Source organism: Corylus avellana, chromosome ca3 (assembly GCF_901000735.1).
Source record: "Corylus avellana chromosome ca3, CavTom2PMs-1.0".
Classification (NCBI taxonomy): domain Eukaryota; kingdom Viridiplantae; phylum Streptophyta; class Magnoliopsida; order Fagales; family Betulaceae; genus Corylus; species Corylus avellana.
Genome location: NC_081543.1, coordinates 20,283,796 through 20,305,262, shown reverse-complemented (window position 1 = coordinate 20,305,262; position 21,467 = coordinate 20,283,796). Strand labels below are relative to the sequence as shown.

Sequence of the window (21,467 nt, the reverse complement as noted above, 5' to 3'; positions counted from 1 at the left end):
AAAATTTTCGTACATTTATCTCCCTCCTTCAACCAACGGATCCTAGATTTCTGCCTCCAGCTGATTTCCTCATGTAAGAGATAAGTCTCCAGCTCTCTAGCTAGCAACCTTTTTCTCTCCATTTCTTCTACGGATAACCCTCTCTCCTCCTCCACCGTATCAAGATCCTTTATATCATCCATACGGGCTTTCATGCACCCTCCCACATCTCCAAATTCCTGAACATTCCATCTCTTAATGTCCCCTTTGAGAGCTTTCATCTTCTTTGCCAGAATAAAACTCGGCGTGCCCTGGAAATGTAAGACTCCCACCAACTCCTTACTATGTCCACAAAACCCTCCGCTTTAAGCCACATATTCTCGAACTTGAAGGGTCTCTTGCCTCCTGAGAAGCAATTACAATCAAGAATAATAGGAGCGTGATCCGAACACACACGAAGCATCCTCTTTTGTCGCATACTTGGGTAACGAGCTTCCCATTCTGGAGAGACTAAGAAACGATCTAGCCGTGACCAAGAGTGATTGTTAGACCAAGTAGAGACCCCCCCAGCTAAAGGAAAATCCATAAGGCCCTGCTCCGATATAAAATCTGCAAATTCCCTCATTGCGGACCGAGCATAAGCCCCACACCCCCCCCGCCCGATCTCTCACTAGGATAAAGAGTTGCATTAAAATCCCCTCCAATACACCAAGGCATTTCCCACCAACTCATAAGGCCCGCCAGTTCCTCCCAAAGAAGACGCCTAATGTTATCTCTATTAGGACCATACACCCCCGCAAAAGCCCAAACAAAACCATCATCAACGTTTCTAAAAGAGCATGCCGCCACAAAACTGCCCAAGGCCACCTCAACCTTCGTAACTACTCTTCTATCCCATAAAACCAAAATACCACCCGAAGCCCCTCTCGAGGGGACATAGCACCACTCCGCATAAGGACATCCCCACAAACTTCTCACAAAATTGTTAGAAATAAAATCCACCTTGGTCTCTTGAAAGCACACTATGTCCACCTTCCAATTTCTAAGAAGATTTCTAATTCTCAACCTTTTGTCCCTTACATTCAAACCCCTCACATTCCAAGAAAGTATCTTCGGCTTCATTGAACAACTCGACAAGCCCTACCCTTTTTGCTGTCCCTCAATGAACTACCACTGTGCACCTCATAATTAACGGAAAAATTAAGATTGTTGAGCTCCCTTTACCTTTTTTTCCAGTGTTTGCTTCCACTGCCCCTCCCTCTTTCAACACCTCTCCCGCCTCCTTACCGATGTCCTCATTATCCGCCATGATGATCCCAAAAGCCTCTGCCAACCGCCCATCTTCACCGTCACAAGAGACACTCACGAGCTTGCTAAATTGAGTTACATACTCCACCGTAATAGGATTCTGATCCGCATATGGTTCCAAAGCTAAGGAGTTTGGAACAGACTCCTCATCCTGCGAACAACAATCCTCATTTTCAGAATACGCTTCTCCTGAAGTACATAAGCCCACATCAGGGACACTGACCACGATCCCCTTCTCCCTAAAAGAGTGATCGGAATCTGGCAAAACCCACTTCTCCATACCCGGTGGGATCTCCCCCTGCATATCGAGCAATATCTGCCCATTACCTACACCCTCCCCCAAGTCCTTCCCCGACATCCTCTGGCCCAGCTCCGGTTGATTCCATCTTTCCAGACCCGGCGAAAGCTCTTCCTGAGAAACACACACATCCTTTCCAACGACCGACGCCGTCTGACCCAACTTGGCAGTAAACACCTTCTTCGACTTCTCATGAGCCTCGGCAACGAGCCCAGAAGGATCCGTCATAGCAAGACTGTGCGATGCCTCCCTCCGATCTCCTGCCGGAAGACCCGATGGCATCTTGCCCAGAATACCCAGTTCTAACTCGCCCAACCGCGTCAACACCGGAACTTGAACGATCAGCCTTATCGCTGGAAAATGCAGAACTTCATTACCGGCGTCCAGCGCTCCTCCACTCGCCGCTTTCTCCATCGTCGAGCCCTGAGCACACTTCACTGGCACCATCGGCGCCTCTGCCGGCAACCCAGAGTAGGCCGACGAAGCTAAGTTCGTCAAGACCGGCAGTAAACTACGCCCTGTGTTGGACGTTGAGGCACCAGGATCCCCCACCTCACCTACGAGCCCAGTGGATTTCTCATGGCATTGCATCGTTGCCTTCCTGCTATAGCACTTCAGCAATTTATTGGGCCCAACTCCCGCTGCAGGGGCTTTGTCCTTCTTCTGAGCTACCAAAATCTTGGATTGGGCCTTGGGCTGAATCTTAATTTGGCCCATAGGCTGAGCTTGAGGCCACACCTTTAAATGGCCCACCTGGGAACTCTCCAAGACAGGGAAATTATTAAAACCAACTGCTTCCCACACCCACAAGTCAGAAGCGTATCTAATCCTTCCAGACAACTCCTGATATCCTCCAGTAGCTTTAACAGGGAAATCTTCAACTTTTCCTTCTCCCCCGCAGACACGCAACCACGACAAGATGTTCCAGAGGCAAGCCCATCAGAAGATTTCTCCTCGGAACTTGGAACCTTCCTCTGCTGTACCCCATAGCCAGCATCATCATTCCAGGCAAGCCTAGTCGCCAGACCCTTCACCGGAGCCACCACCTGAACCTCAAGATCTTCTGTAGTTTCCTTACCATGGCAGACAGCCATATAACTTTGCCCAGCTGAGTTGCTAATCCCACCTTTGCCTCCTATCAACCATTTGGGAACCCTCGCAATCGGTTCATCGTAGGACCCAAACGGTTCCTCTACCTGATTCGTTGATGAAAGCAAGACCTCTGAAAAACTCCTTCTCTGTTTCCCTATTACTGTCCTCCTCGCGTCCCCAACGAACGGCTTAATGAAATCAATAGCTATCCAAAGCTCTGACTGAAGCCGATCCCATCCCTTCTTGTTCCTACCTTCAGGCACCAAAACTCTTCCACGCCTATCTCTGCCATCATACTCCTCTAAGACCAGAAATCTCCCGTGCCTATTGAAGCATTTCTAGACTAATGCACGTGGAAAACTTCGAATAGACTCATCCCTAAAGACCCTTGAATCCTCCACTGCCATCAGTTCGCCAAAGATATTCACTAACCAAACCGCTTCTTTCCACTCCAGCCGTATCGAACGCGTCTTACCTTTGCAACGCTCTTGAATCTTCAGCATCGTGTCTCCATCCTTCACTGCCAACACGAACTCCTTCGACTCCACTGACCAAGCTCTAGACAACCCCATAAGCTCTTGAATCTTTAAGTGTTTTCAATCAGAGCAAATCTTGGGGAATTGTACAGAGACCCCCGATTAGGGAGAGGAAGAAGAGCACATCCAAAACTTCTGAAAAATTAGAAAAACAAGAGTTGTTGTAAGCCGTCATCCAAATATAGAGAGATTTGGACATAACCCTTTGTCTTCTATGTCGTTTGGCATTGTGATGGAGTGGCTTAGGGTAGGATGATTTTTGTTTCAGTTAGTGGGAGTTTGTTGTTTGGCTTCTCTATGGGTACTTGGAATGTTGGTGGGCTTGATACCTCTCATCTTCTATCTGTGGATGACACTCTAATTTACTGTGGGGTAGACTCAAATCACCTCAATCATTTGCAATGCTTGTTCTTGTGTTTTGAAGCTATCTCAGGCTTGAAGATCAACTTGGCTAAGTCAGAATTGGTTTCCGTAGGTTTGATCAATAACATAGAAGGTTTGGCTCGGATCGGTTGTAGGGTCTCTCGTCTTTACCTATGAAGTACCTCTAACATAATTAAAAGTAAATAACCACAACTTACTCGTTCTTGAGCCGTTGCATTTAACTTTTGGAGCAAAAATGCTTTGGGATCCATTTGTCCAGGCGGCCTACCAATACCTAAAAAGATAAATGAAATAATTTAGCAGTACAAAAAGAAAAATAAAACATCTAGGAGACACATTTTAGTTGGGACATTCAAACTAACCAATTCTTAGCCGAGGAAATTCTCTGTTGCCTCTAAAATGAGAGATCACACTCTTTAGCCTAGTTCAATTATAGAAAACAAAAACAAAAAAGTAAATCACTACATACTTTCCACAAAAAAGCACTTAAAAAACAATGCCAAAACTAAAACTCTACGTCTTCTTACATAAAAACAATCCCAATTTCATTAACGTAGTCTTGTAGTAAGAAGATTAGAGGGAGAAGAGAAGGAGGCTGCTGCATTTCAGCTTGTTGTTAACCTAATACAAACATCCTAACATATAAGATTAGAGAAATATTACAATGACCAAACTACCCTCAAACCCTAATGACTTACTAACCCTAAAATAACCCTTCTAACACTCCCCCTCAAGCTGGATCATATAAATCATATAAATCCAGCTTGGAAGAAACAAGCAAACGAAAAACATACTCTCACACTCCCCCTATAGTTGGAACAGCTTGGAGCACACAATACACAGATTGAATAAAATAACAAGAAAATTGTCTAAAAACTTCGTCGGTCCAAAACTCGGATCTCGCCGAAAAACACCAAGGCCAATAGGATCTCGCCGGAAAACACCGAGGACCGATCGGAACCCATCGCAAAACACCAAGGCTGGTCGAATCTCACCGCAAAACACCAAGAGTAGATTGGATCTCACCATAAAACACCAAGGCCAGTCAAATGTCACCAAACAACAACAATCAGTCGGAAACCACCGCAAAACATCAAGGTCGGTCGGATCTCGACAGCTAACAACGATTACGTTTCACGTGATCAACCAACAACTAGGAACTACTAGAGCAACAAACCCAATGGAAGTGCATGTAGCCCAAACCAATAGGGACCGGGCTAAAACACCACTTAGCAACCTCGAAAGAAAGTGAACCAAACATGAAACTTGCTGAACCAGTAAAGAAACACACTGAACCACTGAACCAGTCTTAAAACACACTGAACCGGTAGAAAAACAAGTGGAACGGGTCACAAAACAGCAAGAACTGGACTGGAAACCAATGAACCGGCTTCAATCCACATTGAACCGGAAGAAAACCAATCAAAATAGCAACCGATTCTTGTAGAAAGCCGGGTTGAAGTTATCCCAACCTTGGACAAGGATAGTCTACCCCACTGAAGGAAAAACAAAACTGGTTCTAAGGATAGCCTTATCACGAATAGGGGACAGAGTACACCAACAACCAAACAGGGTCGTCTTCTCCAACCAACTCGCCTGAAACCTACTGGAGACGACCAAAACTCGCCAGAAATTTGCCGAAGACCACCAAAACTTGACAGAAACAACTCACAACACCACAAAAGTCGCTGGAGAATTGAAAAACATCATTAAAAGCCACTAATACGCTGTAAACTTGCCGGCTAACACCATAACAGCCACCGGCAACCACAAAAACCATCGTTAGTGGCCAGACGTCGTCGGTAAGCACCATAGAAACCTTCGATTAACACAAGAACTACTCAAAGGAACACCACGAAAGCACCGAAACCATCACATAACACCAAAAACAATCAAAATCATTTTTTTTTTCTTCCTTTTCTCTCGGTTTCCAAGAACAACTCTAAAGCTTCATCAAGGCACAGCCCGTGTGGGCAGTATGCCCACATGAGCGGTGCTGCCACCAAAAGGAGACTCACTAACAACAGGACGGAGAAATTCAACCAAAAGAAAAAGAGCAGAGCAGCTGCTCTTTGGTATACCAAAGAGCAGAGTCCCAACTGTGGTATACCCGAAGGGTGAAGGAAAAAGTCGCAAAGCAGCTGCATAAGAACAAGGACCTGCTTGCCGAGGTTGTGGTTGATAAGAGGGAGCCCGTGGTTGAAGCTTCTGCTCCTAAGGTTAAGGGGATGAGGGAGCTCAAAAATCTGAATTGCTCCATCTCTCCGGTGAAGGACCAGCGTCGGCGGGGATTTTTGGGGTCGAAAAATGCATTTTCCTTTCCCCTGAGGTGCACTAGGTTTCCCCCTAAAGTGCACTAGGGCTTTTCTTGGGTGTTTGGTTGGGTCCCTTGTATTCCTTCTTGTGCTCTTAGAGGTTTTTCTAGGTTTTTGGTTTGTTAGGTTGTTTGGTTGGGTTCCTTTGTATACTTTATTGTGTACTTAGAGGCGCTTTGCGCTTTTTTGATATATACTACATTACTTATCAAAAAGAAAAAGAGCAGAAAATTAAGACAACAAACAACGGGCCAAAGATTTAAACCCTAATGCTTTGATACCAAGTTAATAGTTTTGAAGCAAGAAGATTAGAGGGAGAAGAGAAGGAGGCTGCTGTATTTCAGCAGCTTGTTAACCTAATACAAACATCCTAATATATAGGATTAGGACAAAATCAAAATGACCAAACTACCCTCAAACCCTAATGACTTACTAACCCTAATAACCCATCTAACAGTTTAAATTAAGAAAATGACAGATCAACACTCTTACTTGGAGACCAAAAAGAAAACACTTTCTTTATCAGCTACTTAATTAAAACTCTGGAAATTCACCCATTCAAATATAAATTGTGTAAATCTGCATGTATGGCTAACTAGGATGCAACAGTTTCCACTGCATAGTATATCACACTTTTTTTTTTTTTTTATAAGTAATGTTGTATATATCAAAAAAGCGCAATGCGCTTCTAGGTACACAAAGAATATACATAAGAAAACCAGCATTAACCCACAAAAAATCAAAGCCAAAAAAGAACCCTAGACCCCAAAAGAAACCTAAAAATACCCTGAAACCCAACACCCATAACAGCCCTAATCTCCCAAGGCAAGCCTAAACTACCCTACCTTTGACCCAACTATTAGCCTCAAAATTAATGGAGCATTCCAAATTTTTGAGCTCTCTCTTCCCCTTAGAATTTGAAACAAAAACCCCCTCTACACGGTACCGATCCTCTTCAATGACTGAAAAAAGATTCAAAAGTCTTTTCTCATCACCCCAAAAGTCAATCCCAAAGTGGGAGCGCATTCCATCGCGTCGAGCACCCCCTCGGAATATCCCTCCAACCCCACCACCAGAGTGTCCGCCACAACCTCGGCCAGCATCTTCTTATTCCTATTCAACTGCTTACCTATATTCTTCTTCACTCTCCGAGAATACCCCAGTTGATACTTAAAAACAGAATAATAAATAGGTGTTCCACTCTCCGTCATACCACGGTGGGAGAGGCGAAATCTCATACCTAGCTTAGTTGCCCCTGAGGAAGAACCACCAAAAAGCCCTGGGTGAGTGCCATCAAGACATTGGCCTGTGACTTTGCTATTGGAGAACCCATTACCTGAGAATAAGTAGAAAAGTCTTCCTCAACAACCAGAGTCGACGAGGGAGAAGGAGAGGCAGTTCTCGACCCAAGAAACCCCTGTCGGAGCAAACCTTTTGTCGGAGAAGAATTTCAATCAGTCTTAAAGGGGGGTTTCTCCACCTCCGGAGAAACAGAGGCCACAGCAGCCTCCATCTGCCCTGGGTCCGCACTCTGAGGACTCGCCAGAGAAGATTTCCGATCAGCTTCCTCCACCGTCGGAGAAACAGAGGCCACCGCATGGGCGAATCCTTCTTTGGGTACATCGAAGATGCCATCGGTTGTCAGCTCCGGCGCCTCTGCGACAACGTCTTCACCCTGCACCGCCGTAGCCGCCATCTCCGTTGATGCATCCCCAAGACCCGCTACAGAACCCAGTTCCAACACCTCACCCGTGGGAGACTCTGGATCCACACCCAAATGAAAAGGCCTAACCTTCTTCCACTTAAACCTAGCCCTCATCTTTAAACCACAATAAGATTTGGGCTTTAAGCCCAGCCCAGTAGACAGGACCCGATCCATATCAGGCCTGATATTTTCGAGAGCCCTCTTCAACTTTTGCAACACCCTCATCGTCTTCCTCCCTGAAGTGCCGCCTCCCTGAGCAGGTCTCCTAACCAACCCAGCCTTCTCCTTCTTAGGCGACGCACCGTTCTTAAGCTCGACGCAATTTACTGGTGATCTTGTCTCCTCTCCACCCTTCACTAACTCAAAATAACCTGCCATCGAAACCATGTCTAACTGGTTCACTCACATCAAATTCGCTCCACCAGGAGTCTCGGATAACACTGCCACATAGGTTCGAGAAGACGAAATACCACCACCGCCAACAGTAACTCTAGCAACCACCGACCGGTCCTTTGCAACGATGAGCCCTAGCTGGTGCCGTAGTTCAACTACAACGACGCCAACCCCTCCTCCATGGCCCTCAGGTAACCAAATAATCCCTTTCCGGCCTCCCTCAAGAAAAATAGCCACCTCTAAAAACCGACCAGTCTTGTTGCTACCCTTACGGACCATCAAAACCTCCAACTCCTCCCGGAAAGATTTAGCAAAATCCTCCTTCCCCTAAGACAACAATGCCAACCATGTCCGCCAACCAGTCCGAGCACCAAATCCCTAGCAAAATAGATCCACCAAAACCTTTTCGCCTCACTTCCAATTGAATCTCTGACTTACCTGGTTTCGCCGAGAACGAGAAGGATTTAGCTTCCACCGTAAAACAACGCATCTCACGAAACCAAAAAACAATCTGTAGCGGGACGCGCCTACATGCGCCATTGCTAGAGGAGAAAAAGGACAGAGCGAGAGCGAGAGAAAATTGCCCAGTTACAAACTAAGCACTTTTGGATGGGCAGAAATAGACAAATAGTCAAGGAGTAGTATACCATGCTTTTTATCCACCACTAGTACTCACCAAAAACACAGTGTAAGCATATCCCCTTCAACAAAGTCTTAAGTAATCTAAACCCATATGATGTCCTAAAAGTAGTCAATTGTAATTCAACAAAGGCTGGGCAATGTAATATATCAACGTTTTGTGACATAAATCATCATTTGAACTTTCTAGCATGCTAAATTCCAGACCAAAACAGTAGCTCAATAACAAAAAGTCAGAAGTCACATTTATAAATGTTTAAATTGAGGTTATATGCTTGTCATCAAATCAAAGACAAAGAGTAGGGGAAAAAAATTACTGGATCCTTGTACTTGTTTATACATTCTCTTTAAACTGGCGTACGAATTAAGCCATTTGAAATGACACAATGAAGCTGATACAGCAGACAAATATTGTGAAATAGGGAATCATTCAAACAGATGCACGCCTAGTCATGATGACACTCTTATTTGAGAAAATTAGCATGTCCCTTTTGCCAGACAAAACAAAGAAGCATTTAGGGTAACAGTATGATTCCATTGATCATCCATAAAACAAACATCTAAATTTATTTCTTCCTTGTTACCATTATATCTCATTACGGCAATGATTTTTCCCTTTCATGCTCGGCCACTAATTTATTATAGTTCAAGACAAAGATTTCAATCTCCTACTCAATAACTGAACAAATTGCCTCTACTCTCACTTCTATCTCTTGTTACAATTAGGAATGGAAGAAGATTGAATAGAATAACCCTCGTGTTAAGAGTATATGACAAGGCTCTAACACTTGGAATAGCCACTCTCATTGCCCATGAGGAAGTAACTATTTGAGGAATAGTTATTCCTCTCAAACTCTCTCTTATTATCAAGTTCCAAGCTTACAAGTCATTCTATCAAAGCAGCATCCTAGCATTAAAAAGCATTCCTTACTTATGCATGATCAGCAATTGTAGGTTATATTTCAAATGGCACCTCCTCTCACTCTGAGAACAAGGTGGAGGGTGAAATCATGCTATAGAAAAACCTTTTGGTGTGTGAGTATAGGTCATACCAAACATTCACCACAATTCTCAATATTTTTTTTTATGATGAGAAACTCCTCCAAGACAAGGTCACTTCGTGTATCCACCCATGTCAGGTAAACCTCAGACCCGTGTAAAGCGCCCTCTCCAAACAAATCGGGTAATACTCCGGCTTCGCCAGTGGGTTAGCCCCAAAGAATTGCTTACATGCCAAGGTGAATCAAACTTTAGACCTGATGGAAAGCCACCAAGACCAAGGCTCTTACCACTTGAGCCAACCCCTTGGGATAATTTATATACAGTTAAATACTCATATTCCTTACAAAATTAGAATCTTTTATCTCCATCATTTGCCTTTACAACATAGGCTACTCAAATTATAAGAGTGGGATCTAAATTCACATCAAGAACAGTTGCAAAATCAAACCATCATCATCATATTAACTTATGCATTAGGATCGAAAGCTACTTAAACAATAAGATGATTGTTTTCTCTACACACCCGTTGTGGCTTCCATGACCTCCTTTATGGATAATACGAAGCACCCCACAGGGCAAGTCCATGTCATCGTGAAACTACAACCGTAAAACATTACAGCAGCATAAATGTTATCAATTGAAGAAAACCTAAAAAAGGCCATGCAAGAGAAAAATTACCACAATCACACGATTAAGAGGTAGCTTATAGTAAGCTGCAAGTGGTCCAATCTGCAGTTAATACCAAAAAATAAATAAAAAAGTAATTGCATAAAACCCATGTGAGATTCCAAATGTAAAGAAAAATTTGCTAATGTGATCCAGATTTCCACAGCATATATCTTAAGCTGCTAAAAATACAAAACCAAACCACTAAGGAGTTGCAAAAAAGATAAAACAATACACATGCCTCTCTGTCTTATTAAATATGTTTTGCATGAACATTGGAAAGAGAATGAGGGAAGAAATTACATATTGTGCAGAGTACAGCTAAAGCATAGAAGGTAACTCGTAAATCAAGTCAATAGGTAGTTGCACTCATTCTTGGTAGAATACCAAGTTTATAGAACAGTAACTCCCATTTATTAAAAAACAAAATCTTAAATTATTCCTGATCACTTGAATTGTTAATAGGGTAAATATAAATTTATTCCCTAATTAATCACATCATTTCAATTCACTCACTTGGTTTCTAAAACCAACTTTTAACCCCTTAAGTTTTTTGAATTTTGCATATCGCTTCTTCCATCCAAAATCATAAACTGCTAATGTGGCATTAACCTCATTTATGCCAAATCAACATCATTAACGTGGCCACCCCCACTCCTTTGCGGGGGTGCATAGTGGCTCTACCACCTCTACCTTTTTTTTTGTTTTGGTTTTTTTTTTTTTTTTACATTTTAATTTTTAATAAAATATTTTCTTTTAACTGACGTGGAAAAAATGTTGATGTGGTGGCAGTAACGGGGTTAAAAGTCGATTTAGAGAAATGGTAGGAGTCAATAAGTTTCTTATATTTGACCCATATTTCCTTCCAATCAACTATTGAATTTGTAGACTTATATAGATTTCATATAAGTCAATGGTGTACTCTACAAATCCAATGGTTGATGGTAAGAGAATATGGGCTAAATATGGGAAACTTGACCCCTAGCATTTCTCAAAAACTTATATGTGGACAAAAGTTTGGCAATTCAAACTGAGGTGGCAAAAATGTCATGTCAGCAATTTTAGACGATTTTCGACGGAATGAGTGAAATGCAAAATTCAAATAACTTGAGTTAGAAGGCTAATTTAGAAACCCATGGAGTAAATTGAAATGGCGTGATTAACTAGAGAGTAAATTTATATTTACCCTTATTAATAACATAAAAAAAAAAATTAAAAAAAAAAAAAAAAAATTATGTGGACAAAAGTAGAAGCGACAAAGAAGATAATTTGATCAGAAGCTAAGAGTAAAAATCTGAGTCACTTACAGATTCACCACTAAGATTCATATAAGTTTGAGGCTTTGCAAGGAAAACAGGGACCTCACCAACAAAACCTGAGGTTATTACATAACAAGCATGAATTTAACCAACAAAAACAAAAAAAAATTGAAGAAAAGATAAATGTGAACTGAACAAAGTGGCATGCCTTCCCCAAAGATAGCTTTGCAGTGAACTGTGTTAATTGAAATCCCTTGTGATTCAGCAAATGCATCAATCAACTCAAACCCCACCTGCTTCCAAACAAGTTTCTTTAAATAACAATTAAAGAAACTGAAATTATTGTCTTGAGATGCAAAATTTCATGTAATACATTATGTCTCGTTCCTTTGTACTTCTCCCCAGGGTTGCCCAAGCCTACAAAGAGCCATGGGCGTGAAGCAACAGTGCAAAAGCAACGCCTATTTAACCTGCTAAGCATCTCCTTTCATATCCTCCAATGCTCTTCTTCACCAATTCTTAATCACCTGCAATAATTTATTTTAAATTTAATTTTATTAGAAAGTGAATAACCTAATTTTAATTTCTCTTTGACAACTCTTTTTCTCTGTTAGAAACTCCTTTACCTGTGGGTTGACGGCGCAATTTCTTCGTGGGCTGACGCGGTGCTGCAACGTCGGAGCAGTGTCGCTGGGTTGACTCAGTGGCTGACGGCGTCTCTAGCGACGAAGGCTGGTTCCGCAACCGTGCAGGGTTTTGCAATCTGGCTGTCCGTGGGTGTTTATTGGTGGAAGAAGACTGTTGTTTGGTTGCACATCCTGGTGGGTATTGTTATTCCAGTACACGGATACGCTCTTATTCTGGTTTGGTATTGTAAATTCTATCTGTTTGGATGGAGGCTTTAGTTAGCCCTTATCTCAGTTTTACTCCAATTCGAGGATTTCTTATTCCGATTTTCTGTAATTTAGGAATAGTTTGGTTTTAGTGAGTTAAAAAAAAAAAAAAAAAAAAAAAAAAAAAAAAAGGCCAGAGTTTCAACGTACATTTCTCTCTCACTCGCGTAATTTTATGTATATACCGTTTTTTTTTTTTTAATTAAATGTTAAGTACTCTCTATTAACCTCAAGCACGTCTCTCTCTCCCTAAATGCGCGTCTCTCTATTAACGCCTGACGTCTCTCTCTCTCCATTAACACGTCACGTCTCCCTCTCCATTAACGCCTTAAAATATAGAAGCGTTTCAGATTTTGCAGTCTCTTTCTATTAGAACCTTAAAATATAGAAGAGTTTCAGATTTTGCAAAAGCTTGAGACAATTTTACATTCATCTGGCCAGATGAAGGTATTGTATGGTTTGTCAAATAGAACTAATGTCACCGTGAAACCAACCGTTTGAAGATTTTTGTCAAACCTTGAGAGTGATAAGAGTAGGACTCTTTTGTGGATACATGTGCTTCTTTAGTATTTTAAATTATATATATATATTTGGTGATCAATTGATTATTTTTAAGTTCGTAATTTCTCCGACGCTGCTCCTTCTTCAATCTACAAGATAGAAAACGAGGGTTAAGAGAATGCGTCGAGGATGTTTTTGGCAAATTCTCCTTCGATGCTAAAGTCAGATCATTTTCTTTGATTCTAGAGTGTTGTCTAAGAAATATATCGCGTACCTGATGCCTCACTGAGCAGGCATATTTATAGGTTAAGTTGCCTGGCACCAAGAATGGTAATTGAGCTAAGAATCCAGGATCCGAGAGTAACCGACAAAGGAATTAATGATTTGACCCATTGGTCATCATGAGTGAATCGTAACAGCTTCCTTAGCCATTACAAATCCTGTGAATGATTTGTAACCGCCCTGGTGATCAATGCGTATCCTTCGAATGATTTGTAACTGTTCTTCTTAATGATCCAGATACCCCAAACTGCATGAGCTCGGTCTTTGTTGTTGGAGTTGGTCTCGGGAAGTCGTTCTGTATTCGCCATCTATTGTACCTGTGACATATGATTTCCCGAGCCAAGGCATTCTCGAAGCAATGTGAGCTGCTGAAAGGGTCAATCCCTTCTAAAGGTTCTGGGCTTCTAGTGATATTTAGGGCCCGTATCCATGTTTCTTCATGACCCGAGCCCATGGGCTTGGGTCCCATAAAATATGTGTAACAGATACCCTCGAATTCCTTTTTTCGAAAATTTCGAAAGATGAGAACTCCCATGCTTGACTTATTGGGGCATCTTCTAAGCTCTTTTAACCGTAGAAGTTTTCGTGAGACTTCCACTCGGTCCATTGATAGCCTTTTGGAGCCATTATCCTCTGATGTTATAGCTGTGTCCTGGTCTCGACAACTGTTTTCTGATTCGACAACTATACATTCAAGATCTTCAGTGATCTTATCCGATTTTTGGCCGTTTGAATATCTTGTCTGTTACTAGTAAATGCATTGTAGCCATCTCCACGCGTCCTCTTTTGAGTGATCCGTGTCAGAGCGTGTGAGTTTCCGAGATAGGTGTCAGCGGCTGGGTGGTTCCCTAACCACGCATTTTGATGAGAAGACCCTCAACAGTCATTTTGGTTTGACACGCCCGTAAATTTATCATTCCTTTGCATTAAATGCTCTGCTAATTCGACCGAGGTTCTTTATAAATAGTCCCACCTTTTCTTTTTTCTTCACCATTCTTCGCATTGAACCTTTATTCCCTTTTTTTTCAAACTTTTGGAGCTTTATGTTGTGACAAATACCCACCTAAATTAATAGGCGAATATTCGCTACATTTTATTCGCAAATGCACAAGATCAAAACGATATTATGGCAGGCAAATACAAGATCATTCCCACGAGAATTGGTAAATTATGCTTAGAAGTAATTTTCGATTTAATTAACGGGTTTAAAATAATTGTCACAAATTGAATTAAAATAAAGAAATTAAATAAAAGAAATACTAAAACTAAAAAGCATTAAGGTTTTGAAATCCACCGTTAATCATACTCAAATAAGATTAACAATATGCCAATATTCCAATTATCTCTAGATATCCAATGTTTGTCAACCTAAGGATATGGTATCTACTCCTTAAGCTATTGATTTCCCTAAACAACGAACTAGACATGATATCTACTCTAGTTCTTTTCTTCCTCAAAGGATTTAGCATGGTATCTACTAAGTTGTTCTCTAAGGAAACATAAATCTATGGAAATCGACAACCACATAAGGCCTAGGGCATGGTATTTACTTCAAATTCCCCATGTTGATTAGCCCAAGAACCTGTAATGGGGTTCTTTTGTTACTTTATTAAGCTCAGGGCTCAGTCATCCAAATTGACTTAAATAACATAAATCCAAGCACGTGCATATGATCAAACATATTCATATGAAGAATTCAAGTAAACATGAAGTAATCAAATTAAATACCCAAAAGATAATTGTAGCAAAAGCACCAATATTGCAATCCTAAAGAGACATGATTAGGGCTTCATACTAGCCCTAATTAAATTACTAACTACATAACAAAATAAAAGAGGAAGAGAAGAAAAACCCAAACTCCTCTTGATCTAGCCTTTAGTTCTATTCCAGAGCTTGTGTCTGCTTCTCCACACTTGATTCTGAAGAATAAATGGTCTATTTATAGAGCTTAGAAGAGACCTAGAAGTCCTAAAAATCCTAGAAAAATCGTACTTCAATCTCCTAGTCAAATTAGGAAGCAATCCAAGTACAAATCGGAATAGGATTCGTCCAGATTTGTGTTCTTATATTGAGGAACGAGCAGAGCAAACGTCCGAATTAGGAAAATCCTATTTCACAGTGATTTGTAGAATTTTGAGTTATATTTTCAATGTTGCTAGAATCACCTCAATCCAATACATGATCTGAAAATTATGGTCAAAATACGGAGATGTATGCAGAATCCAAATTTTAATCCAATCCGATTTTGACTCCAATTAGAGAAATTTTGATTTAATCATTTCTTCAATTTGATTAAACTTAACCACATCATATAGGTCCTCAATTAAGATTGGTTAAACTTAATTATATCTTCTAGGTCTTCTCAAAGTGTGCTTTAAGCTTGGAATTCTCCAAAAATGCTTTTTTTTCTTAAAAAACCCTAAAAACACAATAAAACACAAAAACAAGACAAAACATCAAATAATAACAAAACTAAGAGCCTAACATATGTGAATTAAGGGGCTAAAATATGTATATTTTAGCACTTATCAACCCCCTAAACTTACATATTGCTAATCTCTTTGCAATACAAAACTGAAAATAAAAACAAACATAAAAACAAAAAAATAAATCCTTCTTTCGTGAGATGTACGATTGCATTTAGCGTATTCAATAAGCTTTTTAAACCCTTAGGCATCCCTAGTAGGACGAGTGAAGTCTCATGAGGGTTTAACAATAATGTTACTCACAAACATTTTTGCAAAATTTATGTTATCCCAAAGATTGAAGTATCACTTAAAACAATAATTTTCATTCATTACCAAGTTTTAAAAGATAACTCCATCTTCACAATGAATTGGAATTCCAAAGTCTAATCACTTACAAAAGACAAGTTAAGGCAACACAAGTTGAATTTAGTGTAAAGTGAACTAACACATAACTATGAGGCTACCAAATTATTTCCAATGTGCAATGACTCAATACTTTAAAGTTTACTGGGATCCCTATCATAATGAATAACTAAGGCGTAACTTTCTTTTCTTTTCAGGCTGTACAATGCTTAGTTCCTTTAAACTTTTTAACTGACCTATGTAACGAGTGTTAAACCAATGACTCCCAAACCAGATGGCTTTAGAATATTAGGTGTAAAGGCACACCCCTAAGGACTTACTAACTCGAGTAAAAAATGCTACAAAACCAAACTAGCTATAATATTAATCATATTAAAATTTTCATCTTTTGACGTGAACACTCATTACTTAATGAGGCAAGAGGTCCAGTTACCTAGCAAAAATCTCACAATGATCAATTTTTTTCTTTTTCTTTACTATTTTTCTCTTTTATATATATATGCCCAAGTATCCATCCAATAAGTCACCCAGCTTCACCCAAGACATTGAAACATGCACAATCATATTAACATGCCATACCCCACAAATTAAGTGTTAATGTGCTTGTGGCAATTTAAAAACAAAACAAGTGAATTCTCAACTGGCAAAGGTAAGTAACCAGACTTAGAAACACTATCATCAGATTATGTGTTCAAAATTTTAAACTCAGCAATGAAATTCAAATCACAGTTTCTAGATCAACCAAAATCTCAAGAATAACATGAACATACATTTTTTCTCAATTTTCTAAAAAAAAAAAGAAAAAAAAAATTAGACAAAGTAGAAAAATTTAGACAAAGTGTGTGTATGTTCCCCATACCCCCAAGCTTGAACATTGTCCTCAATGTGTAGAAAAACATGGAAAGATCTTACCTGAGATATGAGAAAACTAGTTGGACAAAGGTATGGTTTGTAGCATACCCCCAAACTTGAATGTAGGAACACTTGTCATGGAATGGAGTGCCTCCCAAAAGTGCTAAGTTCACCATCTTCAGCCAGACTGTTGATAGTAGCTTCTGTGCTACTATTCTCTATGAGATGCTAGTTGGAATAGGTATGGCTCATAGCATATCCCCAAACTTTTGCAAGAACGCTTGTCCCTAAAACAATTGTCATAAATTTAATTAAAATAAAGAAATAACATAAAAGAAATACTAAAACTAAAAAGGATTAGAGTTTTGAAATCCAACGCTAACCATACTTAAATAAGATTAACAATATGCCAATATTCCAATTATCTCTAGATATCTAATGTTTATCAACCTAAGGGCATGATATTTACTCCTTAAGCTATTGATTTCCCTAAACAACGAACTATGCATAATATCTACTCTAGTTCTTTTCTTCCCCAAAGGATTTAGCATGGTATCTACTAAGTTGTTCTTTAACGAAGCATAAATCTATGAAAATTGACAACCACACAAGGTGGCATGATATCTACTCCCGGTTCCCCATGTTGATTAGCCCAAGAACTTATGATGGGGTTCTTTTGTCACTTTATTAAACCCAAAACTCGGTCATCCAAATTGACTTAAATAACATAAATTCAAGCACATACATATGATCAAACACACTCATATGAAGTATTCAAGTAAATAGGAAGTAATCAAATTAAACACCCAAAAGATAATTGTGGCAAAGGCACCAATATTGCAACCCTAAAGAGACATGATTAGGGCTTCAAACTAGCCATAATTAAATTATTAACTACATAACAACATAAAAGGGGAAGAGAAGAAAAATAAACAAGGGAAAAATATAAAAAAGCCCCCCAAACTACCAGCCGTTTTCGATTTAGCCCCTTAATGTTCCAAAAGTGATAAAGTAGCCCCCAAACTACCAAACTATTGCATTTTGGCCACTCCGTTATTCAAAACCGTCAGTTTGGACGGAAACTGCAAAACGACGTCATTTGGTTACCAGTAAGTTACTACAATGCCCTTGTATGATTTTTTTTCTTTTTTTTTTTTCAAAAAAAAAAGAAGCAAAATGGGGCCGTTTTGCTTCAAATGAGGGTTCCCTAACCCTAAGCAAAACGGCGCCGTTTTGCTTAATGGTAAGGATTTATGTTGAAATCCCTACCAAGCACGATCACAAGTGCCACTGAAGATATAAATAAGCTGAACCAGGACTATGAACCACCAGGAGGTGTTGAGCACCACCGCCGCACCCACTAGAACCCACCCTAGCTTCAGCTTCAACAACCAGCTGAAGAAAGTGTGCAGAACAAGAGCCACGGCCGCAATAACAGCCATCACCATGATCTTGCTTTGCGACTGCAGGAACTTCGCGATCGGGAAGTTCACTGCGTAAGCGAAGAGCTGCGGAATCATCAAAATGGCAAACACTCCCTCAGCTTCCGATATGGCTTTCGCCTGCCCGATCAGTTTCAACAGTGGCTCTGCAAACACGTATAACTGGCTAAGAATTAGAGCCGTCATCAACAGAATCACCCATGACCGTTGCATGTAGATTCCCAGCATGTCAAGCTGCCCCGCTCCTACCGCTTGCCTGCACAGCGTCTCCAGCGCGCTCCACATTCCAAGCTGATCATTAATCACCATTCCATATATATATATGTGTGTGTGTGTGTGTGTGTGTGTGTGTGTGTGTACTAATTCAATTGTTTTTTTTGGCTTGTTTTACAGTTCTGCCACAGCACCTTCCACATGCCCCAGTTAGTGCGATCCATCACAGTCACAGCAAAGGCAGTAGTTCCGTAGATCTTTGCCAAAAATTTATTTCTGGTCCTTTTTGTGAGTTTTTAAATTTTAGTTTTATTTTATTTTTTGTTAGTTAGTCGTTTTTTTTTTAATTTAATTTTATTTAAAATTTTAAAAAATGGTTAATGTTTTATGTGGGAAATCTGCATGCTAAAAAGTGAGGGGGAAGCATAAGTTTTCATTTTAATAATTTTAATGTCTCTCCTAGTTATAGGACACCAGTTCCTATTAACTACCCTCAAAATTTTTACCCACATGAGCCAAGTTCATATTGCTCAAATCCTTATCATCATTATAGTGATTGTCCATCCTGGGGACAAGTTTCTAATTTCCCATATATGAGCAAATGAACACCAGTTTCTCTAATCCAGGGTTTGATTCAAATTCCAATTTTTATAACCCGGACTAGAGCAACCAATCTGATTTCTCAGGATCAGCTCAGGCTACAGGAAATTATGCTTACCAATTTGATGAATTGCACCATTCAAAATATCCGCAGTTTGATCATCAAGCTCAACCTCCTATTTATCAATCTACCACTCAAGTGCCACAGCTTGCACCACAATCATCACTGGAAGACATGATCGAAACATTAATAGAAAAAGTCGACCAGTCCAACTCCCGAGCTAATTCCAATTTACAAGCTATACAAGAGCTCAAGAATTCCAACTCTCAAGCTATACAAGAGCTAAAAGGTTTTACCAATCAAGCTGTACAGGAGCTAAGGAATTCCAACATGGCTAATGGCAGAGACATACAAGAACTTAAGCAAGCCATGGCCAAGATAGAAGGACAGATCGGTCATCTAGTTGCTGATTTCAACAGAATAGAGGAAGAAGAGCTTCAAAGTCATCTGATGGCTGAAAGGCACTACATGATTGATGAGGATAATTCCGAAAATTTTTATCATGAGCATGTCCAAGTCGCCATCACACTAGAGAGTGAGGAAATTGTGGATAACAAAGAAGAGGAAAAGAAAGAGGAGCAAGTTGAACACCCTGAGCAAGTTGAGCACCATGAGAACAGTGAGCCACCAACGGATCCTAATCTGCCCAGTGACATGGAAGTGAATATTGAAGCTCCTGCCTACATCACTATCCCTCTTGAGACATATCAAGAGCCCAAAGCTTCATCGCCTGAATGTCTCAAAGAGCCATCTTATGTCAAGATACTCAAAGACTTGTGCACATAAGCACACAAATCTAGGAACCACTTTCCTGAGAAGATCTTTCGAAGTAAGAGATTCTACAAAAGATGGCGAAATATCCTTCCAGAGGGGTATGAAGTTTTGAAGAAGAAAGGGTGGAATGGATTGGTTGGACATCCGCATAATAGGGGGAAGCGTTGTAAAGTTTTCTCCTCCAGTTTATTTTCTGCACTTCACTCCACAAATTCTTTCTTTCCTTTTTCATTACATGTTATTTTTATTTGTTTTTGTTTCTAACAGCAATTAATCTTTTGATTTTTGTTTCTATAAAAAAAAAGATGCTGTTAGTTTTTGTTAACAGGTGTTTTGGTGTTTGAGTTTGGAGGATGCCCTACCCCTTTTTCACACCTTGAGATTTCCTTACTTCCGGTAATGTATTTCTATACTACACATTCAGGACAATGTGTAATTCAAGTTTGGAGTATGGAAAAACACTTTGTCTGTTTATTTTTGTTCTTATTTGTTCATTTTTATTTGTCATTTTGTGTTAAAAAATTTGCAAAAAAAAAAAAAAAATTGTGCTATGTTGTTGTCAAGTTTGAGTTAAACTGTAACTGTGATTTACATTTCATTAGCTTGCTTAAAGGGTTGAACAAATTATTATGTCATTAGGAGTCTGAGTCCCTTGACTTATTTTTGGGTAAAAGAGATTTCACTCGTTTTGAGATAAATTTTCATGAGCACATTACCATGTTTTCTGTGAGATATGATGTTTGAGCTTAGGCTTGTTCTCTTTGAGATTTGTTGGATGACCTATTGATGAATAACCATTGGCTTGCAAGATATATATATATATAAAATAAAAATAAAAATAAAAAGAAAAAGAAAAAGAAAAATCAGTAAAAAAGAGATGGAAAAAGAAAAGAAAGATCATGTTGAGTTTTTCACTGAGTAACTAGACCTCTTGCCTCATTAAGCATTGAATGTTCGCGTCAAAAGGTGTGAAGTTCAGTGTTGATTTATGATATGACTAATCTGATTTTATAGCCTTTTTGACTTAAGTTAATAAGCCCTTAGGGATGTTCTACATCTAGTCCCCTAAAGCCACATGGCTTAGGAGTCATTGACCTAACACTTGTTATAGGGGTCAATTAGAAAGCTTAAGAGAGTTAGACATTGCAGAGCCTGTTAAAAAAAAAAAAAAAGAAAAAAAATGCATATCTTGCCTTGGTTGTTTCATTTGATAGAGATTTTTACAAATTTTATGGAACTTGTCTTGAGTTTAAGCTGAAAGCTTCATGATTGTATGCTAATTACACTTTACACATTTCAGAACATATGATGTCTCAATTGTCCATTTATGAGTGATTTGCTTTTGGATTTCCTTTTGACGGTTATGATGGTGTTTGTCTTTTTAAGTTTGCTCATGAATAAGAACCATGGTTTATGTGAAACTTCTTTCTTGTTAACAACAT

The 21,467-nt window shown here is 39.8% G+C and overlaps 1 protein-coding gene across 2 annotated transcripts in view; it reads right to left on the bottom strand.

The window, feature by feature from the left end:
- Positions 1 to 12,358, bottom strand: part of LOC132173391 (peptidyl-tRNA hydrolase, mitochondrial) — a 28,560-nt gene extending 16,202 nt beyond the window's left edge. The window contains exons 1-8 of one of the 2 annotated variants that reach the window (XM_059584887.1): positions 12,203 to 12,358; positions 11,950 to 12,103; positions 11,785 to 11,869; positions 11,625 to 11,692; positions 10,330 to 10,380; positions 10,175 to 10,248; positions 3,960 to 4,018; positions 3,795 to 3,871 (exon numbers count right to left, since the gene is read on the bottom strand). In XM_059584887.1, the coding sequence (XP_059440870.1) occupies positions 3,795 to 3,871; positions 3,960 to 4,018; positions 10,175 to 10,248; positions 10,330 to 10,380; positions 11,625 to 11,692; positions 11,785 to 11,869; positions 11,950 to 12,057 (522 nt within the window). In that variant the 5' untranslated portion in view covers positions 12,058 to 12,103; positions 12,203 to 12,358. The remainder of the gene's footprint in view (positions 1 to 3,794; positions 3,872 to 3,959; positions 4,019 to 10,174; positions 10,249 to 10,329; positions 10,381 to 11,624; positions 11,693 to 11,784; positions 11,870 to 11,949; positions 12,104 to 12,202) is intronic. The other variant, XM_059584888.1, reaches the window with a different exon arrangement.
- Positions 12,359 to 21,467: the final 9,109 nt, after the last annotated feature.